This window comes from Drosophila miranda, chromosome XL (assembly GCF_003369915.1).
Source record: "Drosophila miranda strain MSH22 chromosome XL, D.miranda_PacBio2.1, whole genome shotgun sequence".
Taxonomy (NCBI): Eukaryota; Metazoa; Arthropoda; class Insecta; order Diptera; family Drosophilidae; genus Drosophila; species Drosophila miranda.
The window spans coordinates 9,524,917-9,540,734 of record NC_046673.1 but is presented as its reverse complement, the minus strand read 5'-3'; the positions used below and the strand labels follow the sequence as shown (position 1 = coordinate 9,540,734).

At 43.2% G+C, this 15,818-nt stretch overlaps 3 protein-coding genes and 1 long non-coding RNA gene across 5 annotated transcripts; 1 reads left to right on the top strand and 3 right to left on the bottom strand.

Annotated features, from left to right (window-relative positions):
* Positions 1–2,020: 2,020 nt before the first annotated feature.
* LOC108158793 (ubiquitin-conjugating enzyme E2 H) lies at positions 2,021–7,913 on the bottom strand. 2 transcript variants are annotated; one of them, XM_017291483.2, is made up of 2 exons: positions 7,644–7,913; positions 2,021–3,207 (listed from the first exon to the last, which is right to left on the bottom strand). In XM_017291483.2, exon 2 carries the CDS (start codon positions 2,862–2,864, stop codon positions 2,313–2,315), a length of 552 nt encoding a protein of 183 aa, XP_017146972.1. In that variant the 5' UTR covers positions 2,865–3,207; positions 7,644–7,913; the 3' UTR covers positions 2,021–2,312. The 2 variants fall into 2 exon arrangements, with proteins under 2 accessions (XP_017146972.1, XP_017146979.1); XM_017291490.2 differs by lacking the exon at positions 7,644–7,913 and adding an exon at positions 5,154–5,255.
* Positions 7,914–8,759: 846 nt separating this feature from the next.
* LOC108158786 (protein rhomboid) lies at positions 8,760–13,619 on the top strand. Its single transcript, XM_017291470.2, has 4 exons — positions 8,760–8,999; positions 11,896–12,257; positions 12,330–12,672; positions 12,739–13,619. The coding sequence occupies exons 1-4, from the start codon at positions 8,760–8,762 to the stop codon at positions 13,045–13,047; spliced, it is 1,254 nt and encodes a 417-aa protein (XP_017146959.1). The 3' UTR covers positions 13,048–13,619.
* On the bottom strand, positions 9,584–10,143 carry LOC108158809. The gene is made up of 2 exons (XR_004471284.1): positions 10,034–10,143; positions 9,584–9,970 (listed from the first exon to the last, which is right to left on the bottom strand). It is a non-coding gene; the product is annotated as an uncharacterized LOC108158809 (long non-coding RNA).
* LOC117185784 lies at positions 11,127–11,828 on the bottom strand. Its single transcript, XM_033386339.1, has one exon. The coding sequence runs from the start codon at positions 11,717–11,719 to the stop codon at positions 11,243–11,245; it is 477 nt and encodes a 158-aa protein (XP_033242230.1). The 5' UTR covers positions 11,720–11,828; the 3' UTR covers positions 11,127–11,242.
* Positions 13,620–15,818: the final 2,199 nt, after the last annotated feature.

The following is a 15,818-nucleotide window of genomic DNA, read 5'->3' as shown; positions in this document are numbered from 1 at the left end:
GGGCCCCCAAGGAACTCTATGGATAACCACCACACACCGGAGGGGGGGCGGGCCAAACTATTGACAAAACAAGGCCAAGATAAGAACCAAAAACCTTTCATCACCCCTACACCCATCGCACCATCGCCAAAATCGTTACGAAGATTTTATTTGCATTTATTTCAATTTCCTTTCTATTATTTGTTAGATTTATATTTCTCTGTAACAACATTTGGTTTTTTTTTTTTGCTTTTAAGGATATATATGCGTTATTGATCCCTCCCGCCGACTGACACTGACTGCCTTTAACCTACCCACTGATTTCGGTCTCGATTGCTTTCAATTACATTTCAATTATTGTATTTTCTGATAGATATCATATATTTTGTAGGTATATTGTGTATACAATCACCAGATTACATGTGCACACATTAATTGTTCAGCTTTTAGTGTAAACTTAGGCCTAAAATATGGTTATACATACGGTTCGTAGTGCTAGTTAGTAATACTACTACCTAAATAGTACAGTAGATCGATCGGTAATGCCTATATACGTAGCTATTGTATGTATATGTCGCTCAGCTCATCATCTCTGACTCGCGATGCACTTTGATTTGATTTACAGCCCCTGTACTGCACTGCACTTTCCATTGAATCCATTGTGTGCTGTGATGATCAAGCACAAAGGGCACAGCACAGCACTGCACACGATTCAAACAATGAGAGGGATAGAGGGATAGAGAGAGAGAGAGAGGGAAATCTCCCGCATGTTCGTTTTGGACCCCAACTCAAGGAAATAAAAAAACAATAAATACTCAATACGCAATAAAAAACCGATTTTGTTTTGGCTTAAACACAGGTGGCATAAGTTAGGCATAAAAGTTATTGCATTTAATTACACGCTCAATTAGAATCCTATTTTAAAACATTACATAATAACCGTATGATAATATTAATTAACAAGAAAAGAACTGCAACGTTTATTTGTATCTCATAATGCTTCAATTCTTTTAGGATTTGTCTTGGTTGTCTACTAGTTCTATGTACGTTTACGATCATTTACGTTTCGGGCAGGGCCAAGGCTGCTAAGTCAGATTGGATTCTGCATTTTGGGCTCACAATTTTCAATTTTCCATTTTCAACATTAAAGTTTCATTTGTTTTCTACATACGAGTACGTGTATACGTTTTGTATATCTATATTGCGAATTGTGTTGAATTGGAAAGTCCTATAAAATGATGGCGCCAATAAGGCAAACCAAAACACAAATTAACATAAATTTTAAAATACTCGCACACTTCGTTGATCTACTCGTACTCAGAAGCAATCCATCCTTTTACGGGGGTTACGTTAAAATATACTATCTGGGATTGTGGGGCCTTTGGGGGATGCGATGTGGGATAATGATACAGAACTTGCTGTGGATGGTGGTAATTGTATTTCATCTCGATACGTTTTGCACTTCTTGCACTGCTTAATTGCTATATTTTGAAAGATCGGGCCTCGTCCTCGTTATCCGTTATCCGTTCTCCTTTATCGTTTATCGTTTATGGTTATGGTTATCGTCATCGTCTGTTTAGTGCCAGACCAAGGCCAAAAGCAATTTTTGTTTCATCATTATCCGATTTGTTCCGATTTCAGTTATTTTATTTTGATCCACTATTTTGTTTTTTGTTGTTGTTTGTTGTTGTTGCCTTTTTGTGTGTCTGGCCCCGACTCGGCCTTACTCTCCGACATTGTATTGCGTGTGTACTTTACTTATTAGAACCATTTCATTCCATTTAATATTGATGCTCCGCTCCGTTATGTTCTTTTCGTAACTGATCCTTTCCGTTTCCGTTTCTGTTTCGATACGAGATCCTTTACTCCCTGGTCAGATCTTAGACGTTTCTTTGTCATCGTTTTGTTTTTGTTTTTTATCAGCTACTAAATGGCTTAACTAAGAGTTTTCAAATCTTGTTTTGTTTGCGCTTACATTAATAAATATAAATTTATGTATATATATATATATATATATATTTATATATGTTGTATGTATATGTATATATATATATATATACATACATATGGTATGCATGTGCATTGTCGCCTCACTCTCTATCTTAAAATTCAATTATCATTCCTATATATATATATATATATATATATAGATGTATATATGTATAATTTTGTTGCCGTTTGCTGTTGATTTGCTGGTTTGAAAGATCGTCATCGTCATACTCAAAAAGGGAGAGATGCAGGGCGAGAGAGAGAGAGAGAAGAGCTGCGCTAAAGCATTAGTATTAGGCATTTGTCGTTAATGTTAATGGTATTTGATTAGAGTTAAACCGATATTATAACTCCATGTCCCGGGCCTCATCCTCACTGTAGTCGGACATGCTCGACTCGCTATCGCTGCTCTCTCGCTCCTGTTGCGCCGCCCGCAGCGCATCCTCGGTGGCATAGCGTTGCACATAGTCGGCCACCTTGCGATGGTACTCTTCCGGCTCGTGCAGGTACAGGGCGGCGGCATCCCGATTGAGCGGATCCACCGGATTCGGATATGTGAGCAGCTGCGGCAAAAACGACTCGAATATGTTCGATAGGTCGTACAGGGCCGTCCAGGCCTGATTGATCACATCTAGACAGACCGTGCCAGACGATTCGTCAATGTTCGGATGGTAGATCTTGTTCACGAACCCAATGCTCGGCGACTTGAAGGGATAGTTATCCGGCAGATAGACGCGAACCTTCCACACACCGCCCTCGTAGGGTGTTTCCGACGGGCCAAAGAATTTCACATGGAACTCGTTGAGGCCCCCGAGAATGGTGACCTCGTGTTTTGATTCAATCAGTTTGATCACGTCATTGTCCATGCGACGCTTTCCAGCACTGGGTGACGACATATTTGTAGCTTTAGCTTTTGATTGACTTTTGAATTTGGGATTTGATAAGGTTAGGATAGTGCTTTTGATGAAGTCGGTCTCGATCTCGATCTCGGTCTCTCTTGTCCTCTTCTTGTCGTTGTATTTTACTAAGGCTAAGGCGGTGTTTGTTTATTTGTTTCTTTGTTTCTTTCTATCTCTGTATTTGTTGTATATTGTAAATGTTTTTATTGCTGTTCCGGTTCCCGTTTGTGGTGCTATTCTCCTTCTTTCCGTTTCCTGTTGCACGGCTCCTTCTTCCGCATTCGTCAACTCTCACACACACAATCCAGCGCAATCAGAAGCGTCGCAAAGGGGCTGCTGCCTAAAAGAGCAAGAGAGAACAATTTGAGTATGTGAAAATTTGAATGTTTCCTTTTGGGGGGTATAAAGGGATTTATTAAAATTTTAGTTGTTTTGCAGTACAAGCAGCTAGTCGCAAGACCACTTACACATGTATGAACATGTATCCATTCCATTCTATTATCTAGGTCATTCAAGACCCAACTTTTCCTTTGATTCTCTTTTGCTCACACACACCCACACCCACACGTATCCACCCATAGGAATGCACGTGGCCTAACTGAGGAAACTATGTCAGCCATCTGTGACGTCGCTCTCCTTTCCATTTCCACTTCCACATACACTCCCCTTCCAACAGCCTCTCACAACAGCCTAGCAGCATCCCTCTCTTTCCCGCGAAGTCCTACTACGTCGTTGCCATTTGGCAATTGGTTGTCCTTCAATGGAAGGTCTCCCTAATTCCGTTTATTTTCCACAAATATCCCCGTGTTGCATACTTCGGGGATGCCGCAGCGCTCAGTGTGCCCCCACAGTTACGTTACTGTTAATTTTGGGCAAGCTCTCAGCATGCATTTCTTTATGGCCTATGACTGCTGTCCTTTCACGAGAACTTCTGGTGCCGTCATATAGTCGTCATCTGCCACTGGCCCCATTTTCAGGGCGCACCCATACCAAGAGGGTCGGACGGAACGGGATGGTTGACTGTTGTTTTCAAACAAGCTCAGCTGTTTAATGTTGTTGCTTGAAAGAGAAAAGCGAGAGAGATGGAGAGAGCGAGAGAGCTGGGCAGAGAAAACCAGCTTGAGCCAACCCCAAAAATCATCTTGAAATCAACAATGTACAGTGGGCTCGGTTCAGCTCGGCAGCTGTTCAGCTGGACCCAGTCGACACTCAAGGCTAAATTCTATTGTTACACACGGGCAATGGTATGTCTTCTAGTTTTTATCATGGAGCATAGTCACAATTAGGAAGGTGGGTTCATTTGAAATACATTGGTCAAAATGTTCGTAGAAAATGTATAATGTAGAGATTGTCATGTAAAAGCCGCTATAATGATTACACTTGAAAAATTAATATTTCCTCGTACCGGCAAGCAACAAAAAGCTAACAGGCCCCACTGTGCCCATGCACTTTTACTGTGTTGTCTCCTCTATATCTTTCTCTCTCTCTCTCTGTCAGACTGTTGGATGAGCTAATTCTGCTTTTACTTTGACCCTCTCCGCTCTCACTTGCTGTTTCTCTCACGCTTACTTGTTCGCTCCCTATGACTATCTGTGCCTCTATTCCTATCTCTATCGTCTATGCCACTGCATGCTCCACGGTCTGGCTTCGATCGGGAAAACACAAAAACTGTGAAATTCTCTTTCGATTTGCTTGTGTGGTGAATTGGTTTTGGGCACCGAAGTAATACTGTAGGTTGTTTAGGCTCCACAGTGGGGCTGCTTCTGGTGTTGTTGTTGTTGTTTTTGTTGTTTGCGTTGCTTTTGTCAGACATTTGTCTTTTGGCTCTTGCGTATACATACATATGTACATATCTACATATATACCTGCGTATGTGCATATATGTATGACATTTATGTGTGCGAGATGCGCCCACGGTTCTCTTGTCACATGGAAGATCGTCAACAGCAATAACAATGAGAGTCATCCCAAAATGAGAGTCAGCTGCAAATTGAAGCATTTGCCGTCTCTTTCTCGCTCTTTGCCTCTGCTTATATTTTTGAAATATTTCACAATAAAATATAAACAGGAAAGAGCTATTCAATAATTTATCGCGCACTACCGTTTGAAAGTTTATAACTGTTTTTTCTTTTGCACAAACACACAGCACATGGAGGACAGTCACATATGTATGGATGTATGTATATGGATTTGTTATACAGTGGATTTTTGGAGTTCTACATTTAATTGCGACTACTGCTGTTCCTGGTTTTGTTGTGCCTCCCTTTTGGCTTGGCCTGCACTTACATATGTACATATATATTTCTTCTTTTTGGTGCTCTTTCTTGTTTTGTTGTCTACTTCAACTAGTAACTGAAAATTAAATGGCATCTGAGCTGAAGCCCCCAGCGAGCAGAGCAGAGTGGAGCAGAGACACTGGCAGAGGCAGAGCAGCGCCTCTGAGAGCAGTGAGCGAGCAGCATAAGAAGTGAAAAAAAGCAGCGAACGGGAGAGCAACGCGCACGGTATATTCAATTAAAGGTGAGACAGTGTCATACAAACCTGTTTCCGATTTTCCCCACAGATGCCGGCAAGCAGTAATACAACTCTCAGAAATAATACAATTCGATTGGAAACTAGGGATAGTTTTGAAAATATGAAGCGTTTATTTATACCAAAAAAAATCTTTGCTAATCAGATAGAAGGAGAATATTCAAATTGTAATATAATTTTGACAATTTTCAAAACATGTTCAATGTCCTAGGCTTCTAAGATTCAATGATATCCATGGTCGTTTCCATGAAAAAAATCGATTTTAGCATTGTACATTTTCGGAGACGAGTAAAGGTTTTAAGTTCTTTAGTATACATACATATGTATGTATATATAAATAACTGCGAAACATGGCAAGTGGTCGAACCAATGCCAACACGATTGGAGCTCTGATCTGTGCATAAATATGTGAATTAAAACCGAATTTGGCTCGATAATTTTGAGAGATGAATAACGGTTTGAGTTTTAGAACAAAGCTTTCCGTGCAAAGGTAACCACAAAATAAACAGAACGAATGCTAAGAGGGATACAAATCACAATGAATAGCAACTCGAAAAAAGAGAACGCCACAATCAGAAGGTGGTACATACTTTTTATTTGATGTACCATGGCAGCGCGCACAGCCACGAAAGAGAGCACGAGAGAGTGTCAGAGAGAGCAACCAGTGCTGAGGGCAGAGCGCAGTGCAGTGCAAAGTGCTTGCTTGCTTCCCCACGCGCTTACCTTACCCTTCACACCCACCAAATGTACAAAAGCAAAATCATAATAACAAAGCGAGCGCCAAAAGCCAAAGCGATAGCAGCAGAAACAACAAATTAGACGGAAAAAAGCGCACAAGCAGAAGCAGCGAAGCAAAAGGCAGCAGCAAAACCAACAACCAGTCGTCAGTCCACGATTCTGCCAAAGCTAAGAAAAGCTATAATCAAGGACAGCGACAGCTAGCAGTAGCAGTAGCAGCAGCAGCAGCTGTAAACCAAACACACAGGCACGCACACACACATAAGCATACATATGGATGAGAGAACCAAAATGCAGCAAAGGCAAAAACCAAAAGCAAATGCAAATGAAACAAGCTATAGAAAAGAAATGAGGAAATAATGATTTACGAAAACACTGAAAAGTCGAAGACTTCATGCCCTTTCGCATTGTCAAAATAATGACAGTCTCATATTCACAGTGATGCAAACAGAGCTCTGCTCTCCAGGCATCCACATGAGCATATGCACGACGAACCCATTGAGGTATGTACACCCACGTCCCTTCATTAGGGGTAATTGATTTGAGGACAAAAGCTAACGAGGTCACATGCTGGGACAACTAGGATTCCATTCCTGCGAAAATCGTTTCCCAATGGATGAACGTACATATGTATGTTCGAGCATGTTAGACACAACCACCCACAACTACCGCAGTCAGCGTAAACGCAGGACACAAAAGAGTGCGGTCGTTGACTGCGTATACATATGCATGTGTATATATTCAAGTTTTTTGCTTAGTTGGTCGTGTGGTATGAAAGCTGATGATGTGCGGAGAGTGGGGCATGGCTGTTTGATAAGGGGTTTTCGCTTATGGAGGGGAAATACACACACACATACACGCATATATGGGCTAAGGCCAAACGACAGTTGAGAACGGTGTGAAAGAAACACGACACATGATCATATACATATGTACATATTTATTTATGCATGTGTCGTATTGCTGATAAGATTTAAAACGCAAAAGCAAATGCAAAACGAAAAACAAAAAGAAATCGGTAAGCACAACGCAATAAACGGGGCCAAAACCAAAGTGCGTAGTATATGGTAATGGTTGGGGAGTTAGAGCTCTAACAAATAGGGGAGGGACAATGGCAACAACACAAAGTAAATTCAATTTGAGTGGAGGATACTTCTTTTTAATGTTATTAGACATGAAATACACATTCACACGTCCATAGAAACAATAGAGAATTGAAAAACACTGAAATATAAAAATATAACTTTGCACTTTTTTTGGAACAAGAAAAAAAAACAAACGAAAACATTCACAGCTGAGTGGCGGCGGCGACCCGTCACTATCGCACACTTCCTTAGCATTGAAACACCGACCCAAGGGAATTGTACACACTCACAGACACACAATACAGGGGGACAAGAACTATTTTTTTTAATAATACAGTTAAAGAGTTTCATTTAAGTACTGTATTTACATATATTCCATTAAGCACATACACATACACACGCTGCACACATCTCGTAATACCTTTTATTTTGATTTCTCTGTTATATATTTTTGTTTGCTGTTGCTGCTACTTTTTCTATTGAGGTGTTGGCGTGGGTCTTGATGGCTGGGGCTGCCGCATTTGGTTTTTTACGCATCGATACTTCTCCACATTGTTAAATGCACTGGCCGCGATCTGTGCATTTTTCCACGTCTTTCCCCTTTGTCCGCGCAGTCACGACGATTGCTGCGGTCTTTGTTATTTTTTATTGCTCAACATTTAAAAATGTACTGCGTCGCTATCGGTGCCATACCTATTTGGGGGCGGCTGCCCTGTATCGATACATCGATATTGTACTCGTACCTTCAGGGGTGATTTCAGGGGCCAGTCCTATCGATAGGTGTTGCATTCGACTAGAGCCAATATTGTCGCGGCAAAATACATATATCGTGTTTGTTAAAATAATAAAAATAAAGAATCTAACTTTGCACCATCTTTGCACGCAGTAATATGACATTGACCCCCTACGCGGACGACACTTCCTTCCCAGCAACCATATCCTCCAGGAGGACTTCATCCCGTCTTATGACAGCTGCTTGCTCCCACCTGGCAGTGGCTCTAGGGATGAAGTCTAACTAGTATGATTTATTTATTTATAGCTAACACAATAATATGTGCACCTGCAATAAGTGATCGCACAAATACATCGATATAGATATTTTTCCAAGCCGCCAAAAATCATATCATCCATATATCGATATAAACAACATAGGAGCATCACATATGCATCTCTAATTTGTTAATATTTCTCGCTCGGAACGGTTGTGGTTTTCGCGGGTTTGACCATTTTTTGTTGTAGTTTTTTTTTGGTTACGGGCTAAGCGGCATCGCTACCTGTCCATTAGCCGATTTTTCTGGCGTGTGTGTGTGTGTGTGTATGTGTGAGCGTTCTGGCTACATACACCTTACTTTTTATGGCCGAATGTTAATCTTATCGCAAATCAAACTGCGAGCATGAGTCCGCAGCAGAAATTGTAATTGAATTTAAGTCTTACATTCGAACGGCCCAATTGGAACTTTACTTCTTCTGGTCCTGCTGATCCTCGCAAAAGCTCATCTATCGACCACAACGCATTGAGAGATCCCCCTACACCACCATGCCTGTAAAGACAGTGGTCCGCCAGCAAAGCCAGACGCCCGCCCAGCAACTGCAGCAGCAGCGGCAGCGGGATGTGGAGAACGGCCTTTATCCAAATATACCACCCGAGCGGAGATCGCCGCCCTCACGGCCCCAAACCCTGCGCCAGGACACCATCGACATGGAGGAGATACCCCTCAATCAGACAATATCGCAGGAGCCAGAGGATCGGCGCAAGATGAGGGAAGTATTTGACAAGGTAAGCATCACAGATCACAGCACAGGAAATAGGGGACCTGTTTCTGGGGAATTTCGTAAAATTACTCAAACCATGGGAATTTTTTTGCACTTGAGCCGGCAAAACGATTCTTCGTCTTCCCCCTTACCTCCTCGTTCGTGTGTGTGTGTGACTGAAAATTTTTCTGGTTTTTTTGTTTTTGTTGTTGCCGGCGTTGCCATTGGTGAAAGTTGGTGAATTAATGAATGAATCATCATCCATGGCATTGCATGTGGACGGACACCCTTTCCCCACTCTCAGCTGAGGGCGGCTCTTCCTTTCCTGGCTGCCACTCATCTTCGCACCTTGCGTATTTACGGCAAACATATGTACATATATGTGTACATAGACGTTTTTTGATTTCCCCCTTTTTCTTTAATACCCTATACTACAAGTAGGTATATAAATTATTAGTAGTTGCTATGGGAAAAGGTTTCCGTTTATAGTACCTTCTCCGATATTTTGAATTGCAGTTTTATGTATTGATACTCGTACATATGTACATATATTACACAGCCCTTTGAACTATCGGTCGAAACTACTGCCATAGGAACGATCGACGCGGAAGGGTATCACAAGCTTCTGCACTTTTTTATTTGTTGCATTCTATTTTCTTAGCATTTGGTTGGGTGGGGCAGGGAAGGGGGAAGAGGCGTTGTCTTATCGCTGACAGCTGTTGGTGGAGGGAGGGGCAGGGGGCAGCGAAAGAACCGGTTATAAATTATTGGTTGCTTTGTGTCGGGTTCCGTCTTTCGGTGGTGGTGGATTGTTGTTGCTGTTACTGTGCCTGTTCTGATGTTAGGGGAGGCAATAAAGTGGCGTTAGTCACCTTGACCCCCCTCTCCCAATGCCAACTCCTCGCACCTGTTTGCATGTTCTTGTTGCTTGGTGTTTTATTATCACTTCCACAAAACGGATGTGCAGAGTCCCGACCATAGTCGCGTATTTGTGTTCTAAAGGCTTCATATTATGCATACCCTGGTTGATTGGCTGTACTGTATATATTTCCCACAAACCTGCAGTGCTATCCTTGATTAAATATGTTCTTCAGAGTTTTAGATAATTATAGGTCGATAATAAAACGAGTCAGTGCTGACTGAGAAAAGAGAAAACTGAACGGCAAATTGACACTCACGCGTGAACGTGTAAATAAAGATTTCAGGGGAATGGTGTTTCTGTTGCTAACGGAACTCTAGCCAAGAATTTTTTTAGAATCAACAAAAACAAAATAGCTGCTGGTCAGTTGCAGAGGGTTCGGGGGTCTGAAGATAGTTTTTATGTGTGTTCTTTTTCGATCCAAAGAAAGTTGTCTTCTCTTTGAATGTTATTCCGCTTCGTTCTGTTCGGATGGCAGAAATTAGCATTGGCCAACTCCTCCAGTCCGATGCGATATCCATCCTTTCAAATCAGACTGGAAAGAAAGCGAAAAGCATTTCGATTGGCATTCCACATAGCGGTTCAGCGTTCTGCCACTCCCCTCCCTCTCGCAATCTAATCGACTCGACTCTCTTCCAGCAAACATTCAAGTGGCAGAGAAGCAAAAACAAAAAACCCAGCAGAAGCAGCAGAAGAAGAAGAAGCAGAAGAAGAAGAGGCGTGGCATTCCTTAAGCTTTCATTCAATAACGCAATCTATTCATGATATAACTAGACATACACTAGTCTTTAGTATATATGTATATGCATCTATCCATATGTATGTATGTTGTGTACTGTGTGCTGGAACAAAACAATTGGCGTCCACTGTCTGGCCACTGGCTAAGAGTGTGTGTGCGTGACTAAACCCCATTCACTCTCTTTCTGGACTGGGCGACTTGGCTTCTTGGACTACCATGTGGGAAAGATCAGGAAAAGCTTCCATTTAGGAGGAAGTTTCCTGCTAGCCATCTACGAATTCCCACTCTATCTATTTGAATGGATTTCCAGCAGTTGGCTGGCTTTCAATTTTGATTTTGATTAGCCTCGTTTTGGTTGCAGCATTCCAATGTGACCTGGTCCTGGAACCGGACCGGACCGTATATAGCCACAATATGTTGCAGTCGACACAGACGACCAGCACCAAATGCGGTGCTGTTACCACATCAATGTTGCACGATGCATGATGCAGTGCGCTTTTTATTTTGTTGTTAATTTATTGTGCCGCTTATTCTTTGAATTTGGATTTAAAATTTTGTATGAGACCCGATGACCCAGGCGATGCTCTGGCGTTGGCTATGGCTTTGACCTCTATTTATCGTCCGACAGGATGTCAAAAAAGCAGTCGCCCTGCTGCTGATCATCCTCCTTCTCGTTCTCGTTCTCCTTCTCCTCCTGGTTCTTGTTCTCCTTCTCCTCCTCCTCCTGGCCAAAGGGATCATGCCAGACATCTGGCGTCGACGCGACCCTCTCTGTTGCCTTCCCCTGACGCTTGCGGGGACTGACAGAGTGACGACGCCTGCGTGGAGCGATGGAGTGATGTCGTCCCGAACGCCCGCTTTGACGGCTCTTCTTGTTGAGGCGTGACTGGTGCTCCGTGTGTTGGTTGGTGAGGCTGTTGATGCAGAAGAAGACCACTGCCATTCCGAGGTACAAAAGGCAGAAGGTCCCAAAGCCGGATGACTCCTGCTGGGGGGTCAACTCCTCGTCGCTGCCATTGCTGTCGCAGGACCAGCCAGAGAACAAGCTGCTCAAATGTTTGGTTGTTATCTGTTCAAGCGGCGACATTCTGAAGTCAGTCGGAAGGGGAATTCGGTAAGACCTGTGGGATAGTTGGGATCGGGTCGGGTCTCTGAACTTTTTGAATGTGTGTAAGGGAATGATTGATATACGATTGATTGCTTTGATCGGATTGGATGCCACGAAACTAATCGGGTTTTTCCCAACTGTTTTCTGTTTACCAGCACGACTCCGACCGCGATGGCCTGATCAGCACACACGAGCTGAAGGAGCTCATTTCGGACGGCTACTGCCGGGATATACCCGCCTATATAGCCGAGCAGATACTGCGCCGCAGCGATGTGGACAACAATGGGCATCTGGACTTTGAGGAGTTCTACACGATGTCGCTGCACCACAAATGGATGGTGCGCAATATCCTGGCCAGATACTGCCGGTATGTGGTGCCGCCGCCCAAGCCGCTGGAGGGCGATGAGCCCGACGGTGCCTACGAGAAGCAAATGTCTATCTGCCCGCCGCCCCTCACCATGGTCATCTTCTCGATCATTGAGATCATCATGTTTCTGGTGGATGTTATCCATTTTCAGTGAGTATGCAGCCACCATTGTCATGCCACCGGTTCAATTGTTCACCTGTTAACCTGCCTCTTTCCACACAGGGACGATCCCAACCACAACGATCGACTGGGCGAGAGCACAAGCGGTCCGGCAGCGACGCTCTTTATCTACAATCCGTACAAGCGGTACGAGGCATGGCGCTTCGTTAGCTACATGTTCGTCCACGTGGGCATCATGCATCTGATGATGAACCTGATCATTCAGATATTTCTGGGCATTGCCTTGGAGCTTGTACATCACTGGTGGCGCGTGGCGCTGGTGTATCTGGCCGGCGTCCTGGCCGGGTCCATGGGCACATCGTTGACGAGTCCGCGCATCTTTCTGGCCGGCGCCTCCGGCGGTGTCTACGCCTTGATCACGGCGCATATCGCAACCATCATAATGGTGAGTGTTTCTGACATTCGATCCGATTTTGATCGGATAACCACACGGATATGCTTTGTCTTGCAGAACTACTCGGAGATGGAATACGCGATAGTCCAACTGCTGGCCTTCCTCGTCTTTTGCTTCACCGATCTGGGTACCTCTGTGTACCGCCACCTCACCGATCAGCACGACCAGATCGGTTATGTGGCGCATTTGTCTGGGGCCGTGGCCGGGCTGCTGGTGGGTATCGGGGTGCTGCGCAATCTTGAGGTGAGGCGCTGGGAGCGCATCCTCTGGTGGGTGGCCGTCATTTTCTACTTTGCGCTCATGACCACCGGCATCATCATTCACATCTTTGTGCCCGACTACTTCCCCAAGCAGGAGTACAACTGAGAAATGCCCGTGCGCCGTATCGACCACAGAAATATGTATGTAGCTTTAAGTCGTCGTCCCCTTAGCCCTAGACCTAAGATGACCCCCTGTCCACCAAAGTGCACTTGATGTGGATGGTTGAAGCGGAGGCGCTGCGCTGTGCAACTGCAGCTGCAGGTCGCACAATGCTTTAGCCTTGCCTGACCGCTAGCCGCCACCCGACACCGCCTGGACGTGTCGAGCCTGTGTGTGCTATATAATTTATTTTCGTACGACTATTTTTTGATGCCCTTTTGCCGAGAGTCGTCCCGATCCTCTCAGAGACAACCGTCCACACAGATGGAGTCTGTACGCACAGATGTATGCACGAGCATGTGTGCATATTTATACGTATTTTATATATATTCTCGATCGTCATGATCGTCAACGAAGCAACGATTTGAATGCACCCCATAGACGGGGATGCGTGTATTCCCGTATTCCCGACAGAGAACAAAACTCACTTGCATTTTAATTGTACAATTTGCCTATCTTTTATAACTATTTTACCGAACAATAAAAAGGTATCTTGCTCGAAAGATACACATCCATAAGTATTTACTTATTTCATGCCATATCCCAGCTTAAACTTATTTTTATTGAATTTAGAACTTATGTAGAAAGTTATTTACTTAAATCTAAAACTTGTCCATTAACCATTAACCTTTTTATTAAATTTTGTATAAAAGAGATCATTATTTATTACTATTTATTAGGCAGGGAAACGTTGAGTATTCCCACTAACATTCTGTAGTCCTTCTGAGGTAGTACTTTTCCATTGCGTTCTGTTGTACATGGGAGGCAGGTTCTCAGTTTTTCCGTTCGCCAGCAAGACGCCTTCCTTAGCCAGAACGTCCGCTGCCCCGCTTCCTTCGATGCCTTGCTGGCTGGAGAACCCAATAGATCCGCAGTGGGCATACCTAGCGTTGAATTGTAGCTTTGGTGCTCCAAAGATTATATTATATTATATTATATTACCAACCAACCTTGATCTCTTATCAGAATATGGCCATTTCCGATCGTAAATAATACCGCAAAAGTCTGCAGTCTGCAGTCTCTGGAGTTGCTAGGTTCTCATTTTATTGTAAGATAGCCGTGATGTTGTGAGTCGAGGCACACGTGCCGTGACACTAAGATATGCACAGATTGGAGCTCTATTTAATTAAAAATTGCATAGCAGAAGCTTTAATCGGGCCCATATCATTCGTATGATATAGCTGAATATAATGCGATTTTTAACAGTCATCAATCTTCTTAAGGCCCAAATATCATCACGATAACTCTTTATTTACGCTTGTAATTAATTTAATGCCGCAAGATTTAAAATTGAAAACGAGGTGGAACGTTGTGAGTTGCTGCGGACACCGCAACTCTACGGTTATACCCGATACTAAGTCAGTATGGCTCTCCTCCGGCAGACGCCGCTAATATTGAACGACACGACAAAGAGTGCGTGCGAGAGAGACAAAAAATCAGTCTGAGCGTGACGTCGGGGGCTGCGTAGCCACTGCAAATTGATTTGTTCCTTTTGGCTACAAAAATGATCCGATCTGATCCAGATTCAGCAATCTGATAGATATGGTCATTATCTATGATTCTGCGTTTTTAGTTTTCTCGAATGTGCAATATTGTGGATGCAACAGATTTTCGTCTTTTGTGGGGGCGGAAGGGGGTGGGGCGAAATTCTGAGATATACGTTTTATAGTGAGATCTAACAGGAGTGCGGATACCAAATTTGGTTACTCTAGCCTTAATAGTCTCTGAGATTTGTGGATGCCCCAGATTTTCGTCCTTTGCGTGGGCGGAAGGGGGTGTGGCGAAATTTGGACACGAAACGGTCAAGGTCCGATATCACAGGAGTGTGGATACCAAATTTGGTTGCTCTGGCTCTTATAGGTTCTGAGATCCTTGAACTCATATTTTGCAATTGGCAAAACCGACCATGAAACCTGTGTGTTAGAGAGAGACAGAGCGAGAACAAAATGAAATTGTTTTCTTGATTCTGGCTATAATAATTATACGATCTGGTTCAGATTTTGCACTCTAGAAGATATAGTCATCTTCTACGATTCTGAGTTTTTAGTTTTATACTATCTTTAAAAATGTAGATGCCACAGATTTTCGTCCTTTGTGGGGGCGGAAGTGGGCGGGGCGAAGTTTTGAAATATTTTTGTAGCAGTGACATATCACAGAAGTCTGGATCCAAAATATCGTTGCTCTAGCTCTTATAGTCTTTGAGCACTAGGCGCTCAAGGGGACGGACGGACGGACGGACGGACGGACGGACGGACGGACAGACGGAAACGATTCCTTCTGGACGTTACACACATCCATTTTTACCACAAATCTAATATACCCCAATACTCATTTTGAGTATCGGGTATAATAAAACAAATATTTATTATTATGTATAACTCTCAATAGGTACGATGGTTGGTGGTAAGGTTGATTTTGAGCCAATTTTAGTTTATTTCAAAAAGAAATAATTACCAAAAACCGAGGCACTTGAAAAACTTGAGGAAATCCTTCATTGAAGTCTCAAAAATGGTTTTGATAAGAGCCAAAAACTATTTATTTTATACCTACAACCTAACCTACAAATTTCTTAAAACTAAGACTTAAGACTTAAGATGGTTCCATGCTTCTGGGATCATTGAAAGATATTTGAATATTAAAGAGAGACTTTTATCACACACATAGGAGATAATAATAATGGAATCTATGGCATAAAAATAGCCAACAAAATGAGCTTT

Coding starts and splice junctions, on each gene's coding strand:
- LOC117185784 (XM_033386339.1), bottom strand. CDS start 11,719: ATGTCGCCGCTTGAACAGATAACAACCAAACATTTGAGCAGCTTGTTC.
- LOC108158793 (XM_017291483.2), bottom strand. CDS start 2,864: ATGTCGTCACCCAGTGCTGGAAAGCGTCGCATGGACAATGACGTGATC.
- LOC108158786 (XM_017291470.2), top strand. CDS start 8,760: ATGCCTGTAAAGACAGTGGTCCGCCAGCAAAGCCAGACGCCCGCCCAG. Junction 12,258..12,329: donor GTGGATGTTATCCATTTTCA/GTGAGTATGCAG, acceptor CTTTCCACACAG/GGACGATCCCAACCACAACG. Junction 12,673..12,738: donor ATATCGCAACCATCATAATG/GTGAGTGTTTCT, acceptor TTTGTCTTGCAG/AACTACTCGGAGATGGAATA.